General features: G+C 38.8%; 3 protein-coding genes across 3 annotated transcripts in view; all 3 read right to left on the reverse strand.

The window, feature by feature from the left end:
- Window positions 1-8,967: 8,967 nt before the first annotated feature.
- znf827 (zinc finger protein 827) overlaps window positions 8,968-18,830 on the reverse strand; it is a 789,732-nt gene continuing 779,869 nt past the window's right edge. Inside the window, exon 9 of the transcript XR_015476686.1 lies at window positions 8,968-9,305. The gene's annotated coding sequence lies outside the window, so the exon portion shown is untranslated. The remainder of the gene's footprint in view (window positions 9,306-18,830) is intronic.
- On the reverse strand, window positions 13,017-15,548 carry LOC147846925 (putative C-type lectin domain family 20 member A). The gene has a single exon (XM_087237362.1). It carries the CDS (start codon window positions 13,759-13,761, stop codon window positions 13,042-13,044), a length of 720 nt encoding a protein of 239 aa, XP_087093488.1. The 5' UTR covers window positions 13,762-15,548; the 3' UTR covers window positions 13,017-13,041.
- LOC147846926 (putative C-type lectin domain family 20 member A) lies at window positions 17,810-18,531 on the reverse strand. The gene has a single exon (XM_087237363.1). It carries the CDS (start codon window positions 18,521-18,523, stop codon window positions 17,810-17,812), a length of 714 nt encoding a protein of 237 aa, XP_087093489.1. The 5' UTR covers window positions 18,524-18,531.

Raw genomic sequence — 18,830 nt, forward strand, 5'->3', positions numbered from 1 at the left:
AATACTTAACAACAGTGTCATTTCGGAGAACATGTTGGAACATCACATCGATGGGAAGACGTGGGACTCTCCCAAACATCAAATAGAAAGGCGCAAAGCCTGTGGTCTCGTGAACAGTGCAATTATAACAGAATGTTAGCATCTGAAGAGACTGCGGCCACTTGGCTTTTGACTGGGGAGGTAAAGCTCTTATCATGTTTCCTAATGTCCTGTTGAAGCGTTCAGTGATTCCGTTCCCCATTGGGTGGTAAGGAGTGGTGTGTGATTTCTTGACACCTGCCATTTCTAGTAGCTCCTTAATCAGTTTGCTCTCAAAATTTGGACCCTGATCTGAATGCACACGCTTAGGGAATCCATACACACAGAAAATTCCCTTCCACAAATGATAAGCAACCTGCTTAGCAGACTGGTTCTTGCAAGGGAAAGCGTAGGCTAATTTAGTGAAATGGTCCGTTGCCACCAAAACATCCACACTCTTGTTATCACTCTGCTCTGCTGTCCAGAAATCAATGCAGATGAGCTCTAATGGCTCCGTGGTGTGTATGTTCTCAAGAGGGGCACGATCTTTTGGTTCAGGGGTCTTTCCCACGATACATCGCATACAGGTCTTAACATGATTCACTATGTCGCGTTCCATTCCTGTCCAGAAAAATCTTTGTCTGGCCAACGAAACTGTCCTGGAGCGACCTTGATGGCCAGCCGCATCATGCAGACCATGAAGAACCTGTCCTTTCAGGGAATCTGGGACAATAAATTGATATAGCTTTTTGTTCATGTGATTGTCTCTCTTGACTCTGAAAAGCATGCCGTCCCTGATGGTAAGTTTATTCCAGTTCTTAAGCAGCCTTAAGACAGGACGAGACTCACTAGCACGTTCATGTTTGTTAGGACGCTTATGTCGCTGAACATAAAAGATTGCTCTCCTCACTACATTATCATGTTCTTGTGCAGCTGACAAAGTGCTTGCATTGAGCGCAGTAGTCTGATCTACATTGATTATGTCTGGAATGGATTCCAAGCCCATCATCTCTCCAACACCACCAGAACAATGAGCATCCAATACTGCAGTGACATCTTGTGAGCTCAAAGTACCTGCCATCATCTGGTCGTCGCTGCTAACTCCAGTCCCATCAAGAGGAACATCAGCAGGACTGAACACCTGATAATTAGTGGTAAGTCGAAAAGAATCCTGCACAACTTGGTCCACAACACCATTCACTTGATTTAGCAGAGAGTGGTAAGGTTCCGTTACAAGACGGTGAGTCACACTTGACTGAACAAAAGGCTCCCTGCTCAACGCGTCAGCAACAATGTTCTTTGTGCCAGGCACATATTTCAGGTCAAAGCTGAACGAGGCTAATTTAGCAACCCAGCGTTGCTCGCAGGCATCGAGTCTTGGCTTGGTAAGTATGTAGGTGAGGGGATTATTATCCGTCCAAGCTGTAAAATGGCGGCCATTCAACCAATAATGGAACTTGTCACATATCGCCCATTTAAGCGCAAGAAATTCTAGTCTGTGAGCTGGGTAATTGATCTGAGAACGTGACAATGTCTTGCTAGCAAATGCCACAGGTCTGGCCCTAGTGCTACCCTCAGGAATTTGTGAGAGAACAGCACCTAAACCGTCAAATGAGGCATCTATTGCTAGAATGAATTCACGGTTAAAGTCAGGGTGTGCTAACGTTACGCTTGTAAGAAGGTGCTCCTTCAATGTCTCAAATGCATTCTGGCATTTGTCAGTCCAGTCTGTAGGTGTAAGCTTGATAACATTTTTCAAGTTAAGTTTCTTCCTCCTGCCTCTACAGCCTTTTGTGTCTGTTTTTGAAATCAGATCAAACAAAGGTTTGGCTTTAGCAGAACATCGCTCTATAAAATGTTGGTAATATAATACCATACCTAAGAAAGATCTGATTTTCTTATGACATGGAGTGACACCATCAGCACCCATCAAATCAACTGCTTTAACATCTGTGATGGCCTTTATTTTCCCAGGGTCTGTTTGGACACCATCTGCACAAATGACATGGCCAAGAAACTTAACAGATTTTCTCAAGAAATGACATTTACTTGGAGAAAGCTTGAGATTGTGAGCCTTGAGTCTTGAAAACACCATCTCTAGCCTTTCAAGTGCAACTTGCTCATTGGGAGCAAAGACCATGAGATCGTCAAGGTAGCATAATAGACTTGTGAAGTTCTTGTCACCAAAGACTGACATCATCATGCGCATGAACGTTGCTGGACTATTGCAGAGGCCCTGCGGCATCCTGTTATATTCATGCAGCCCAAATGGTGACGAGAAAGCAGTATATTTTCTATCATCCTCATGTAACGGAACATTATAGAACCCTGAGGTGAGATCCATAGTTGAGAAGAAAGCATTCCCTCCAAGAGCAGCCAAAGCATCTGACTGGTGTGGAAGAGGATGAGCATCTTTTACAGTTCTGGCATTTAGCCATCGAAAATCAGTACAGATCCTCAGATCTCCATTTTTCTTCCACACCAGGACAAGGGGGGAAGCATACTCACTGTTAGATTTTCTGATTATGCCCTTTTCTTCCATTTCATTCAGCGCTACTCTCAGTTTCTCATAATGGCTTGGAGGAACACGACGATAGGGGAGACGAAAGGGCTTCTCATCTACTAGACGAATCCGATGTACAAAGTCTTTGGCTTCACCACAGTCCATTTTATTCCTTGAGAATATGGAGTCATATTTCTTGATGAGATGGAGTAATTTAATTTTCCATGAAGCAGAAACTTCACAAGACATCAGATCCAAGTCACTCAATCCCATTTCATTTAAGATCTTTGCCATCTCATCCTCAGATTCCTGGGAAACAATGTCACTATTTAAATGTTGGACATGGGAGCTAATAGGGTCACTCTCTGGAAGATCCTCAACAGCAGTGCATGGTGAAACATCTGCAATCTTTGCATTTCTACGCAGTGTTAACACACTGTCTGTGGGGTTGATAATTTTCACAGGTATCCAGCCATCACCCCATAAAGGTGTAATGACTCGACCAACCATGATCCGCTTAGGGCTACATCTGGATTGTGTAGGTTCCACAAGCACCGTGCTCCCCACAGATGTTGTAGAACCAGCAGGAAGCTTGCCCCACACAAGATGTTCACAATGAGGTTGAAGTGTCACACAATGTTTGAGCTTAACAGTACCCACTTTGTCAGGTATGTGACTGCCTCTCCATCTCTGGGTATTGGAAAGCAAAGAAATGAACTCCAGACTCTCGCTTTCTGCATTACCGCTTGGCAGTGAGATTAATCTCCAGTACTCATCTGTATTTTTCAGGATAGTGAGCAGGCTTTTGATGGCGTTACTGCCCAATATCATCTCATCTGTTTGGCCTGGAACAACCAGCACAGGTATTATCATTTTACATCCATAAACACACATGGACAGATCATACATCGCCGTTGGTGCCACTCGATGACCGCCACATCCAATAATTACAACATCATCAGCAGAATGCTTTGACAGTGTGGGAGTACTCGCCAACAACTTAGCTTCAGCTGCCTCACTAAGAGTGCAAGCCATAGAACCACTGTCGAGTAATGCAACGAAAGATGGTCCATTTTCAACAGAAACAGTGGTGTAAAATAAAGAATCATTTCTAGGGACTCGCTGTATACCTTGAAAAACAGCCGTTTTTTCAGGTGAGACACTAGATTTACTTTGCTCAAAAATAGACAGGTAATCTTGTGTAGCAAATATGGGAGGATTATCATTGTGGTCTGTACTAACCTCCCTTGCGCACAGACCCATTAGTTTTCCTGGTTGGGCTGAGGTGATTGTCCCCACCTGGGACAGAACCGTCTGGAATGATCAGGAGACTGACACTGAAAACATAGCCGATGCTCACGACAATGTGTTAAAGCAGAGTGAGCAGCATCATTGCAGATAGCACATGGCAAAGCATCGAAACCTTCAATCCTAGGAAGTCTGCTGTAATGCTGTGGTTTAGGACGAGGCCGATTTCTGTTAGTATTGGTCAGCAGGACTTTTTCAAGCATGTCGATGACTTTTTCTAGAGCAGAGGCATCTGCGCTTTTCTGTTGTTGCTCACAAACAGAAAGAGCAGGCGTTGGAACTGTATTAATGTCAATTTTGTTAACTGAAACTTTCTCACTTTGTCTGCGGTACACTGTGCTGGTGGCTTTGAATGATAAATCAGATTGATAGTCATTAAGCACAGCCTGAACTTCATGAGCTGACCATTTATCAATTGGTTTGGATCTGAAGGTTAAGGCCAAGTCCTTACTCGGGCAGTGTCTGATAAACATGTGAACTATTTCCACACTAGGCTTGTCAAGTGTTTTACCTTGTTCTCGAAGGCATTCAGAGGCGACATCAGCAGCTTTGTTAAGTCTCAGCCAGTAGTCATAGGGGTTTTCTCCTTCCTCAGGCAAAGTAGTGTAAAAGTCAGCAAGAGGGACAGGTGAGTAATGAGTAGAACTGAAATGCTTGCGCAGAAGGCCGTAGACAGAATTTGGGCAAACTGTGGTGGCAGTATCACAATTTCTGATCCAGAATTTGACTACATCTTTTGCTTTACCACGAAGGTGTGTAAGGATTTCCTCCACATGTTCGTTTGCACTCATATTGCTCTTTTTAACAAATGTTCTCATGAGATCTTCCCATTCCTCAATCACAATGGTGTCAGAACTATCCCCTCTGAAGGAAGGCGGCTCCTTGACTTTTCTGTGTTGAATCACTTGGTTTTGCGACACATTTAACAAGCCTGAAGGGCTATCTAATTTATTATGATCAGATTTATGTCTAATAGGCATGACAGTGTCCAAACTATAGGGGCTAAGATGAGACATGATATTGTCTGCCAATTGTTGGCCAATCTGATTAACAATTGAAGTCATCTGCCCTAGCATATCAGGTGCAGCATGAGGTGTTGAGGTGCTAGCCTCTGCAAAACTATGACTGGCATTAAACTGCATGTCAGCTGCATTGCGCTCTTGTGTGGAGTGCATCCCATTAGTATAACCAGGTCTATTATTATTATTATCAGCACTGGGGCTTTCCATTGGAAATGGAATTGGGAGGCCTAAAACCCCTCTGCCTCTACCCACCGGAACAGAAGTATGTTTATCAGCTAAGTATCTATTGATGTTACTCATTTTGATCAATGTGATTCACCAATTGTCCATAAATAAACTTGATTTCAAAAAGCAGTGTGAGAAAGTCCCGTAGTGTGAAATGTGTGAAAAGTCTATGAGATCCTTTAATCGCAAAGCACTGTATGTAGATGACGAACTGCTCAACTGATGTCAGATGCTTCCAGTCCTTTAGAAGCAGTGATCAGCTTGCTTGAAGACACCCCATAGCAACACAGCGGCATCACAACTTCACAGCACCAATGTGACGGTCTTGCTTGGGCTGTCTTCTTACTGTACACTGTACAATGGAGACAGACAGCGCGTGTAAATAGTTGCTGGTTCAAAGAAAATGACCACCTCCACAGCAATGCTTCGTTAACTCTGCTCTGTTTTATTTAAAACAGTTTTATGTATATTTTTTATATGCCAATGAATTCTTTTTAACTTTGTGATCGTATAGTGTAAATTTTAACAGTCAGAATATGAAAAACATAACACACTTTGAATTTTACATGACAAATTAATGAATCACAATTCTTAATGTACAATCACTGAGTGTAACAGAGCAATACAATTCAACTCCAAAAGTAATGAAACTTCCCCATCTAGTGGAGACTTTTAGTAACTCGTTTTGAGTAAGAAGAAAAATAATTACAAACAATTAATTTATAACATTTAACACATACCTGTACAATGGAGACAGACAGCGCGTGTAAATAGTTGCTGGTTCAAAGAAAATGACCACCTCTATATGAAACACAAGACAAATTGATTTCAATCAGGCCTCGTTATATAAACACATTATAAACTCAAAATTGAGCAGCACACTCGACGCCAAACACAACTCAACAGTGTCCCAACATATTCATTGAAACATTAAGTCACATTAAAGCTAATATTTATGTGTTTTAAACACTTATTAATGGTCATTTTCCACCCGGGAGAAACGTGCAACTTACCCACAGCAATGCTTCGTTAACTCTGCTGTGGGCGGTCTCTACTCCACGCACTTATTACATCACGCACACTCTAGAGGGCGCTGTCCCCATTTAGGCATTATTTAACACACTTATTTACTCCGTTACACTAACAATACCCAAATGCCGAGTGAGACGCATGCTTTCTGTTTATACTAGAACGTGCATGCCCAGAGTGCGCAAATGGTCACATGATATACATTTTTGGTGGCGTAGTTTGGACTGAGATATGTTCAGAGACGCTAGGTTAAATGCTAGTGTGGACGCGGATCATTTTTGAACTAAAATGCCGTTTTAAAACTAAAACGCAATAGTGTAAACGGGGCCTGAGATACCACAGTCACTTGTTTGGCCATTTGTAGATGTCTGTCGCAATGCAGTAGAGCTTCCTTCCATGTCCTCTTCTCTTTAACAGCAGTCAACGAGATGTAGCAGAAAAAACCTCAGATGGAATCACATTTCAATAGAGTCCACTTTTTATTTAAGATTACACAAGTTTGAGGTGCACTAGTGGCAACGGGCTGACCTATATTCTAGTATGCAAATGTGATTGAACTTCCATCAGACCACAGAAAATTCTTACTGTACAATGTGTTTCTATACAGGCCGATCCATATGAAAGGTTTGCTTCTTACTAGCTGTACTAGTATGTTTTGTTCTTCTTGACTTGAAGCTGTTGACAAGTCTGTGTAATATGTCCTGCAGTATGTTTGAGCTTCAGTCCAAGTCACATAGTTATTCACATAAAAGTGCTGCCTGATAGAAGCTTTAGTCAGTCCACAGATGACAATCAGGAGAACGATGGAGAGTTTCATCTTTCCAGTAAGATGTTGAAAAGTCTTGTGAGATCATTAACTTTCCACCTTTTGTAGGCTTATAAATATTTAAAAATGTATGCAAATAAATGTAAAATGTGTCTAGATCTTCACCTAGATAAACTATAGAACATTTAAACTCATGAATAAACTTATGTAAAGTTTTGCAGAAACGACACAAAATGAAATGTTAAGCAAGGGATCAAGTGTTTCCACTCAAATTTACTTATGAAAATGACTCAACCTTACTTTCATAACAGAATGTGATGAAAACAATTCCCTTTAACAAGGCAATTTAGAAAGGTTTCACAGATTACAGTGTATTTAACATATTAAACAATCAGTTACAGGTTTTTGAAACATTTGATTCAAACATTTAAGTTAATAAAGTGCATTACATGGCTCTTTGGAATACTTGATTTTGATTTGACAATCACATCATTCCATTATTCCCTGATAACCCCTCTAAATTCTCAGCTAAAATGTGTGAGTATATTCAAATACATTTATATTTACTGTATACTACAAGTAGTGTAGTATTGGGCAGTAGCAATGCTAAAAGTAGTGACGCTATTAGCTTAACTACATTCCTGAGTAGCATGGTGGTAGCGTCACAACTTTCTAAATCAAATAGCTTTTCAGTAGCGAAGCTTTTTTTTAGTCAAGTAGCACAGTAGCATCCATGCTACATTTTTCAATCACGGATCAGTAAGTCACTATCACTGTGTACACAAAAGTAATATCTGTTGGTGAATTCTGGAAGACAGTTCAATCAGCACAATGACATCCAGGGTCCACAAAGCAGAGTCTGCGAAATCCTTTATGCACGGTCACCGTTTACTTACACTGTACTTATGCAAAAACATTTAAAGTTGCACAAACGATAGAGTAAGACACTTCACAACAGCCTCTGCTAAATTAAATCAATTTTAAATACCCTGCTGACTACGCCAATTGTGACCAGATTACTTTTGTCAGTGTTAATGGATTTAGCAGAGGGTAAATGAAGTGACTTACAATTAGGAGGACAATTATCTTTTATTCCACAAGTTGTAATATACAAATTGTCTCCATCTTTATTGCAAATAAGGAGGAAAAAAAAGTAAATAAACTAAATAAAAGAAAAGGAAAAATCAAACCACTAATGGCCACCGGTTACCCAGAAAGTGAGGACAGATGAGGTACCCAAGCAGCAGTGTTTTCACCACACTCAGCTCACAGCAATCACACTGCAACCTAAAAAACACAAAAATCAACAGTGACCAAATCACCACACAATCCCAACCACCTTTTCTCCACCGCCATCCACACAGTGCAGGGAACCCAGTGGCCACTGATGGTAAAGCAAATCCAAAACAGAACCTACAAAAGAAAGAAAAGTTTAACAAAGGAAAATACAAATTGTTGTCAACCTAGCAACATAATAAACAACCCAAATTCGCATACAACAAAAGTCAACAACAAAGATTCAATAACAAAAATATTATTGTAAGTCTAAAGTAGGGTTGTAACGGTATGAATTTTTCACGGTATGATAATCGTCTAAAACAATACCACGGTTTGACGGTTTCGCGGTATACGGTATGTTACAAATGTTACAAAATAATAGAACAGTGAAGCAAATTTGACTTTTTCCAAATAATATATTTTTAGTTACTATAAACAACACCACTTACAATGAACAAATAAAAATAAGAAAATAATAAATAATGTGTCAAAGTCCAAATAAACATGGTGCAAATCCTCAGTAAAAAATAGATATAAATATTTACTATACTATAAATAGTTACATAACGAAACTAGATTCAATATGGAACATCCTTATGTTTTATGTGCCAGCATGGATATGGTTGTCTATGGATATGGATTTGGATATGGTGGTCTGCAATGCAGACAAACAGCCGCACCTTCATTTGCGTCTTTTGAAAACAGCAAGAGCAGCAGTTCGTCTTTGCTGTGTCACTGTTTTGTCATGTTTCTGTGCTGCTGTGCATGCAAAAGTACTTAGTATGAGAATTATTTCATGCAAAACTTTTTTTTTTGCTTTTTATTTAGCCGCGCATAAATGTATGCCTATCTCTCATTCAGTGTTGTTTAAAAAGCTTGGTCCACAAACAAAAGCGAAACCTATGCTTATTGGTTGTGATATAGCGAGTTTGAACCAATCTGGGCATGGAGGAGGGACAATGCATCAATGTATCATGTCTGATTTGTCCGGAGACACAGTGACGAGCGTTTCTTTGTCAAATCAGCGTTGTCAAATGTTGATGACGTAACCGCACTGATTCCACTGATAAAACCGTTGATATGCAATTGTTCATGGTATGATAATCGTGCACGTTCAAATCGTGGTAAACCGTCATACCGGTATATTGTTACAACCCTAGTCTAAAGTAAACGGCAACCGTGCATCCCTAAAAAGGGGAAACACAGTTTATTACAACACAGAAACTCAGAATATAAAGAAATCAAACACAATAAAACATCCTATAAATGAAACATGCATTATGAGTTAAAAACCCTTCTTTGTTTTAAACAATACCTCTAAGATCCTTAATTTCCCATGCTGACACTCAGGCAACAATCAGCAAACAATGATCCCGTAATAGCACTAGAAATAAAAAGGATAATATCATTAAAACACAATACTAAAAACGGTTTATTAAAATTATAAAACAACTACCTCTTTAAATAAGTTCGCAATGAAGATCTGGCAGCATTAAATGTTGTTTGCTCATCAGCTACCCCTCACGTGAAGTGTTGACTCTATAAATGTCAGTTTATGCATGCGTTAAAAAAAAAGGAAACTCCGAGAGAGAGACTGCACATCACACAAATAAACTTACTACCTACCGGCCTTTACGTGCCGCGACCAGAATGCAACAACGACAGCAAAATGGCAAACAAACTTTGACTCACTTATATAGCGCTGAGCAATCTACAACCTGTTGTTAATTTATGCCGCAATCAGGAAATAAAGTGTCCGCACATAAACAACAACACTTCCTTGCATGGCGCTAAGCCTGCTGGGACTTGTAATGCTCAGACATGGTCTCATTACACTCCATTAACAGACTTCCTTATAGACTTTAGGAGAAAAAAACAGCTGCTAAAGATGATCTGGTTTTACAGAACTTGGCTGATCTTTTAATGCCTTACACACCATGTCAAAATCAGATATGATCTCTAAGGGTGGCCTTTTTGTTCCCAAGACATGTCTTTATTTTGGTGTTGGTAGAGTGTTTTCTGCTTATGCTCCACAGCTTTATGCCTTTTTCACACCGCAAGTGAAAGCAGTGCGTGCGCAGGGCGTATGTCGAGCAGAAGCAGCATGCAGGCGTTTGCCTTTCACACCAGCTGCGTCTGCAGCGCGCAGCTCTCCGGCAGCTGCTGCAGAGATCAACCTTTCTCTGTCTATTCTATCTACTTACCTATATCTCTCTATATACAAATACACTTTTTCAACTTTTTATCTGTACCAAGGCCCGTGGCAACTTCCTCCTATGCTGTTTCTTTATCCTGCAGTCTTTATTTTACAAATTTTATAGATGAAACAGTACTGTATGCTTCTCAAGCTCTATGAGGAGTGTACAGTCAGAAGACAATCGCCTTTGATATCATGCCATTTGATTTTTGATGGTCAGGATGTTGTAGGCCTAGTTATAATAATATTTATACAATATAGTTATAATATTATTTATACATGATCAAACTAGTGTTACTTTCTCCACTTCAGTGATGTCCAGCGGCAGAATAACAGCTTGTTAATTAATGCTCATGCAAAGAGTGAGACGGACAAAAGTAATTAATGCATGCCCTTTTTTAGTTATTCTCGTGTTGTCAGATTCACAGTGCAAACAACTCCCAGTTGAAATAACTTGAGCAAATATAAAACAAAGCCAAATAAAACTTTCTTCTTCTGTGTCAGCTGCACAGCACACAGCGAGCTAACATCATCCAGCATGCATGTCGAACTACACTACCCACAATACACTTTGCTATGGACTACAATTCCCGTAAATCACTTCCCCTCTCTTGCAACACTAGAGTGCAACTTAAGCAAAACTGATACTAAAATTGTTTTACATTTGGTGGTTGATTGACTATATATATATTCAAGAGTTCACACTTAGCTGATGATTTATAAAAGCTTGTTTGGCATGCTGTCCCGGAAGAGAGCCCCAAGCTCAAGGGTTCCTCGAGCCCGGGGCTTCCTCCCATTGGCAGAGCGAGAGGGGAGCCTGAGCTCGGTGGATCTCAGAACTCCCCTGCTGCTGTAGCTAAGGGAACACAAGGGGTTGGACAAAAGCTTGATTGTTATGTATGTTGAATGTCTTTGGATGGTGGGAGGAAACCGGAGAACCCAGGGAAAACCCATGCGGACACGGGGAGAACATACAAACTCCTCACAGAAACACCCACCGGTTCTGTGGAACCAGGGCTGGCAGTGTTCTTGCTGTGGGGCTCACAGTGCTAACCACTGGGCCGCCGTGCCACCCAATCAGAGGTAAAGGAGTAGAATCGGGGAGGAGGGGGGTTTCTTCCTAACGAAGATAAAGTGAACTGAAAACTGTGGCTATTTATAGTTGCTTAGGGCTCATATGATTGGAAGATAGTGATTAGCAAATTCGAGACCGGCCGTGATAAATCATAAGCACATGATCCTATCGAAATTAGTTTATGAATAAACTTCACTTATTATTGATACATTTATTGGGTAAAATTGCTACTTTTTACTGTCATTCAATGTGTTTTGGTCATTATCAATGCATTGTCACTTTAATTGAGCGTGAGCAGCGTGGCAAAAATAGACTCACCGAAACTATCGAGGCATTGCTGCTTCAGTTGCGCTCAACGCTCTGAAAGCTCTAATCTGTTAACCCCGATCACGCTTGCGGTGTGAAACAGCCATTAGAATATTCTTCTAGCACACCAGAGAAACAAATTCATTTGGGACTTTTGAATGTCCTCTTTAAATATTATACTTTAGGATGGCTATTGTAGTTGGTGTAATAGCACACTGACATATGGTGCAATCCCAGCTCAAGGACATTTACCATTCCTACCCCCTCTCTCTCTCCCACTTTGCTTCCTGTCTGAAATACTGTCCTATCCACTTAATAAAGGCAAAAAAGGCCAAAAATAAATCTTAAAAAAAAAAGATGGCTGTTGTATGATTACTTATTTAGGTTTGCATTGTTTGATGTATATTTATTGTATTTAAAGTGTGCTGCTGTCTGTGTTTTGCTGCATGCATGTTAAGTTCTTTGACAAATTTGCTTTTGATACTGTGGCGTTTCGAAGGGTTTGTGAGCCCTGGAGAAGTTTCGACATATCTCTCTGTCTGTCTTTATGTCTGTGTTCTATTGATTTTGCCTTGCTCATACCAGTTAAGTAGCTTTTTGTTTAGCAGGAAATGTAACTGTGCATAATATAATTTATAAAACATGAAAGAGAGAAAAAATATATAATTTACATTATATTCTATTGTGTGTGTTTCCCAGTAATGGGTTGCAGCGGGAGGGGTATCCGCTGTATGAAACATATGCCAGAGTAGTTGGTGGTTCATTCTACTGTGGCGACCCCTGATAAATCAAGCATTAAGCTAAAAGAAAATGAAAGAATGAATATTGTTTGATTATTGCTATTAACAATTTGCCAATATAACAAAAGAGTTTGACAGCATACATTTATTGCAATAGAATAGAAAAGAAATGCTTCTATGTAAACTGAAGATTGGAGATATAAGACCAATGTGTGATTTCCAAATTTAAGGTAGAAAGCCAGAAAAAAATATCACAGAAATAGGTAATATTTGAAATTATATTAACATACAGAGTTTAAAGAACATTTACAAAGAGTCTTCTGTTAACAACACTTACACACCTTTATGTTTTCAAACTTTTGACCAGTAGTCTAATTTCCCTTACATGTATTTTCTATCACACTTAGATATTTCTCTACAGTTCAACACCAGCAAAAAAAAAAAAAAAAAAAAAAACATGGCATGAAATAAATAAAATTAAATAAAAAAATATTAATTACATTTTAAAACAACGTTTAAATAATTAAGTTTGTATTATTTGATTGTTTGCCAAAAATCCATAATCTTTCTATTTTCAGATGCAGAGGAAGTTGAGCTTCTCCTCACAGTCTCTATTCTCCCACTCGTCAGTTTTTGTGTTGCGAGCTCCACAGCGATAGGGCTGAACTGGACACTCTGGCAGTGAGATTTGATTTTGTAGAGTTTCACCATTTACCCAGAACCATTCACCAAGCAGAAAGCGCAAACCTGTCCACACACTTTCTGTCTGAGACTTCATAGTCAGTTGTTTGGCCAGTTGTATTTGTCTGTCGGTGGTCAAACTGGCCAGATCATTATAGCGAGATCTGCAGTACAGCAGAGCCTCCTGCCATGTCCTCTTCTCTTTAACAGCCGTAACCGAGATGTTGTAGCAGAAAAAACCACAGATGGAATTACAGCTCAATCGAGCCCACTTTACATTTAAGGCTACACAGGATTGAGGTGTACTAGTGGTGACGGGCTGACCAATATTCCAGTATGCGAATGTGAATGAACTTCCATCAGACCACAGAAAATTCTTACTGTACGATGTGTTCCTATACAGGCCGATCCATATGAAAAGTTTGCTTCCTGCTAGCTGTACCAGTATGTTTTGTTCTTTTTGACTTGAGACGGTTGACAAGTCTGTGTAATGTGTCCTGCAGTATGTTTGAGCTTCAGTCCAAGTCACATAGTTATTCACATAAAAGTGCTGCCTGATAGAAGCTTTAGTCAGTCCACAGATGACAACCAGGAGAACGATGGAGAGTTTCATCTTTCCATTGAGATGTTGAATAGTCTTGTGATGAGACTCAAGGGATTATCAACTTTCCACCTTATGTAGGCTTTTAAATATTTTAAAATATATGCAAATAAATGTAAGATGTGTTAAGGTCCACAACCAGATAAACCATAGAACATGTAAAATCACATATAAACTTATGTAAAAATTTGCAGTAACGACATGAAATGTTAAGCAAGCGATCAAGTGTTTCCACTCATATGAAAATTACTCAAACTTACTCTCACAATAGAATGTGATGATGAAAACAATGTTAAGCAAGGCAATTTGAGAACATTTCTCAAATTACAGCATTGTTAATATATTTTAAAAATCACTGCTTTACAACACCAAACTTTTAAAATATTAGCAAAAGTCACTTTTTTTTAACTTTTTTATGTTAAAAGTTGTTAAAATAAGTATCAAGGTCCTATAATGCAATTCAAAAGCATAATTAAACAGTGAAAAAAAAAATACAATAAAAATACAATTTGGCAATTAGCCTAATCATGTAAAACATGGAAAAATGTAGATCTAATGTAAATACGGGCCTATACAACAGCCCTCTTCATTACATCAGGCTGCTAAAAAGCCTGTCAGGCTTTATTCTGCAAGAATAACCACCTAGATTATCTCCTAATTAATGGCTCAGTTATTATTTGTATCATACTTGCTCTAGTCTTGTTCTGTTTTTCCAAGTGTTGTTTTTCTCAGTTGCTGAGGTCTAAAAAAAGTATTTTGCTTTTATTTGTCAATTATTGTGATGGTCTTTTTGCTGAAGTATCTAAATTCTCCATGAACAAATTTCCTTTGCAGTAATTTAAAAAATCCAGCTTCTAAAGATGATCCGGCTTCACAGAACTTAACTGACCTTTTAATGCCTTAAGACAAGCCTTCACTGTGCATTTTTTTATAATCCTGAATGATTCAGTCATTTGAATTTTCGCATGAAATCGCATCATCCAATTCGGACTTCCTATTGGTTCTTGGATTGATGCTCATCAAAGCTGTAAAGAAAATGTCTGAAATCTTCTGATACTGTCAGAACTTCATCTGAGAAAAAACCTGATTGCAACAGGCACTAAGCAGCTGTCTGTGAACATGTCAAACCAATGATCAAAGATCCCCGATTTTAGCTTAGGATTTCAGGTATTTCCCAAATTTGTCTCAGATGACAGAATTGTGGCTGAAATCTCACAGTGTAAGGAGAGCTTTACACACCATGTAAAAATATGATTTCCTCTTAGATGTCTGGAATCATCACCACGGCCCAATAACCAGAATTCTAATCACCTTCACCTGCCATTCATCACCATGCTTATAATACATAAGCCTGGGACATTCAATCATTCACTGTCTGATCTACATGTTTGAACACAGACTCAAGCTGCGGTCACACTAGACTTTTCTCCCCATAGACATCCTTTCATATGCACGCAAATACGTCCGACCAGAAATGAAAGGTTGTGCATTAGGTTTTGCAGTTCGCTGCGTTGGAAAGTTCAAGCTTGGTGAACTCTGACCTGTGAAATCACATCACATGATTGTGTGAGACCAATTAAAGATCAAGACATGACCCCTCTAGACAGAAATTTAAAACATGGAGCAATCTCTCCCTTTTTTATTGTCTTATCCTCTTGTTTAATCCCACCCTTTTTTGCAGTGTTGTCTTTGTTTTCCTGAACTGTTTGCAACGATCGCCAATCATCTAGTTTCAGTTACCATCCAAAGTTAAGTTATGCTTGTTTGGTTTTTTTTTGTTAAGTTGGTATTAATTATGTAATAGTTATTATTAAAGCCCTATTCTTTCTGTTAAATTAGGATAGTGGTATGGTACGGTTCGGTTTGGTACGCTTTTATGGTCGTTTCCACTGTCAAAACGCATGCTGAACCAAACTGTACCGTACCACTTTTTCGGCACCCTTTCGAAAGGGTACCAAAAACGAGAAAGGGTACCAAAATGTATAGCTACACACGCAGCTAATTGCTGATTGGTTACAGAGATACGTCACAAGCTCATGGAGCTAGACAGAATGAAAACAAAGGAATCGCCATGTTTTTTAAATACAAAGCCGAGACATTACATGGAAATACTATAAGCATATAATTACGAGCCATGGATGACCCGGGCTGAAAACAAACCTTGTCGTCATCTTGATGAACAGAAACAAAGCCAAGAAGAAAAATCTGCCTTTGCCTGTTGTTGTTTAAAAAGCCAGTCTAAAGTGTGAGCGGTTTTGCTTTCTTCCAGGAGCTTGTGATCTGGTCTAACGTTATATTTGATATAACGAATTTCTTAAGCTTATGATAATAACTTGTGTGATTATTGAAGTGTCTCCATCATCTGATTCATTCAAAAAGAAAAGGACAAGCGCGAGAGTGAAGCGCGGAAAAAAAAAGAAACTCGACAAAACACAGGAGCAAAATTGTTTTAGCAACCCAAGTCATAAACAAACTGCCATGTTTATTTTCAACTTTTGGATTATTATGAACTGGGAATGACAAAACTACACTCCAACAGAGCTTACGTGTGCTCTTGAAGATTTCAGACACAGATGAGAGGTTTGCACTGACTGTGGGCTATATTACGTGTGTTTTTAAACTCAAATAAGTACTAAATGTATGATGTGTGTAGTTTTTCTGTGATTAATAATATATCGGAGACTGTAAGGGGTTGTATGTGTTCATATATGTTGCATTTATATATTTATTTTATATAATTACAGACGTTATAGTAGCCTATTTTGCACTGTCATTGATCTGCAGTTATAATCAAATCATATTCATAGAAAAGTTAGTAATGAACATTTATACAGAAGTATTTGTGTATAAAGCATCTGTTTTGTGAGAAGTGCTTCTCATATGATATGTAAATGACCTGTACAGTTTTACTGTAGACATTTATTTGAGTGAGCATGACGTCGACTTTTAACTTTATGTCATACACCACGGCCTTCAAAAGGGTACCCTTTTTGGTGGAATAGCAAGTCTGATAAAGGTGACCCGTACCGACCCGAACCGTATCGTACTGTACCAGTCAGTGAAAACGAGGCATTGGGCATAGTTGTTTCCAAGACATGACTTTGTTTTAGTGTTGGTAGAGCATTTTCTGCTTATGCTCCACAGCTTTGGAATATTCTTCCGGCATAAGTGTCTTCTTTAAACCTTTTATTTTAGGATGACTCTTACTTGATTACTCAATTCATTTTGCATTATTTTATGTATATTTAATGCATTTAAAGCATGCTATCATCTGTGTTTTACTGCTTGCATGTTAAGTTCTTTGGCAAAGTTCATTTTTATACTGTAGAGATTCAGAGGGTTTTGGAGCCCTAAAGTAAAGTTTTGACATGTTCTGGCATTTGTTCGACTTTTTTATCTACCTTTCTGTTTGTCTGCCTTGCTCAGACCAGTTAAATAGCATTATATTTATTTTTTGCTAAAAATATAACTGTAAAGACTGTAAAAGGATATGATTTGTAAGTGTCCTGCATGGAGTTTTTTTTAACGTGAAAGAGAGAATCTAATAATAATTTACATTATAAAATATTGTTTCCCAGAAATGGGTCACAGCTGGAGGAGCATCCGCTTTGTAAAACATATGCCAGAAACATATGACCCCTAATAAATTAGGGATTAGGCTGAAGAAAAATGAAAGAATGAATATTGTTTGTTTATTGTTATTAACATTTTGCCAATATAACAAAAGAGTTTGACGGCATGCATTTATTGCAATAGAATAGAAAAGAAAAGCTTCTTTGTAAACCGAAAATAGGAGAAGACCAAATAAAAAGACAGAAACCCAGAAAAAAATTCACAGAAATAAGTAATATTTAAAATTATATTAACATACAGAGTTGCTTTTACAAAATGTTCTTTCAAAAACATTACCACACCTTAATGTCTATACTAATTTACATCATATGTATTTTTCATCACAGTTGGATCTTTCTCTACAGTTCAACAGTGTTACATTTTTATCAACTCCTAAATGATTTAGTATTACTTGATGGCTTGCCAAAAATCCATAATCTTTCTGTTTTTAGATGCAGAGGAAGTTGAGCTTCTCCTCACAGTCTCTGTTTTCCCACTTGTCAGTTTTCGTGTTGCGAGCTCCACATCGATAGGGCTGAACTGGACACTTTGGCAGTGAGATTTGAGAGTCTTGTAGAGTTTTGTAGTTGACCCAGAACCATTCACCAAGCAGAAAGCGCAGACCTGTCCACACACTTTCTGTTTGAGACTCCACAGTCACTTGTTTGGCCAGTTGTAATTGTCTGTCGGTGGTCAAACTGGCCAGATCACTATAATGAGATCTGCAGTACAGCAGCGCCTCTTCCCATGTCCTTTTCTCTTTAACAACAGTAAATGAGGTGTTGTAGCAGAAGAAAGCATAGAGAGAATTACAGTTTAAAGCAACCCACATTTTATTGTATGCTACACAGGTTTGAGCATTAGGATTTCCGAGATCAACAAAATTTGAGAAAGTGAGTGAACTTCCGTCAGACCACAGAAACTGCTTATTGATGGATGGGTTCCTATACAGGCCGATCCATATGAAAGTGCTGCGTCCTGCTAGCTGTACCAACGTGTTTTGCTCTTCTTGGCTCGAGACGGTTGACAAGTCTGTGTAATATGTCCTGCAGTATGCTTGAGCTGCAGTCCAGGTCCCAAAATTTTTCACATAAAAGTGCTTTCTGATCGAAGCTTTAGTCAGTCCACAGATGACAATCAGGGGAATGATGGAGAGTTTCATCTTTCCAGCTAGAAGTTGAATAGTCCTATGAGATTATCAACTTTCCACCTTATGTAGGCTTATAAATATTTTGAAATGTATGCAAATAAATGTAAGATGTGTCTAGGTCCACACCCAGATAAACCATAGAACATTTACACTCATGAATAAACTTATGTAAAGTTTTGCAGCAACGACATGAAATGAAATGTTTAGCAAGGGATCAAGTGTTTCCACTCAAATTTCCATATGAAAATTACTCAAACTTACTCTCACAACAGAATGTGATGATGAAAACAATGTTGAAGCAATTTAAAAATATTTCTTA

Source organism: Danio rerio, chromosome 1 (genome assembly GCF_052040795.2).
Source record: "Danio rerio strain M-AB ecotype USA chromosome 1, GRCz13ab, whole genome shotgun sequence".
NCBI lineage: Eukaryota > Metazoa > Chordata > Actinopteri > Cypriniformes > Danionidae > Danio > Danio rerio.

Excerpts from the sequence above, each read along its gene's own strand:
- LOC147846925 (XM_087237362.1), bottom strand. The coding sequence starts at position 13,761 with ATGAAACTCTCCATCGTTCTCCTGGTTGTCATCTGTGGACTGACTAAA.
- LOC147846926 (XM_087237363.1), bottom strand. The coding sequence starts at position 18,523 with ATGAAACTCTCCATCATTCCCCTGATTGTCATCTGTGGACTGACTAAA.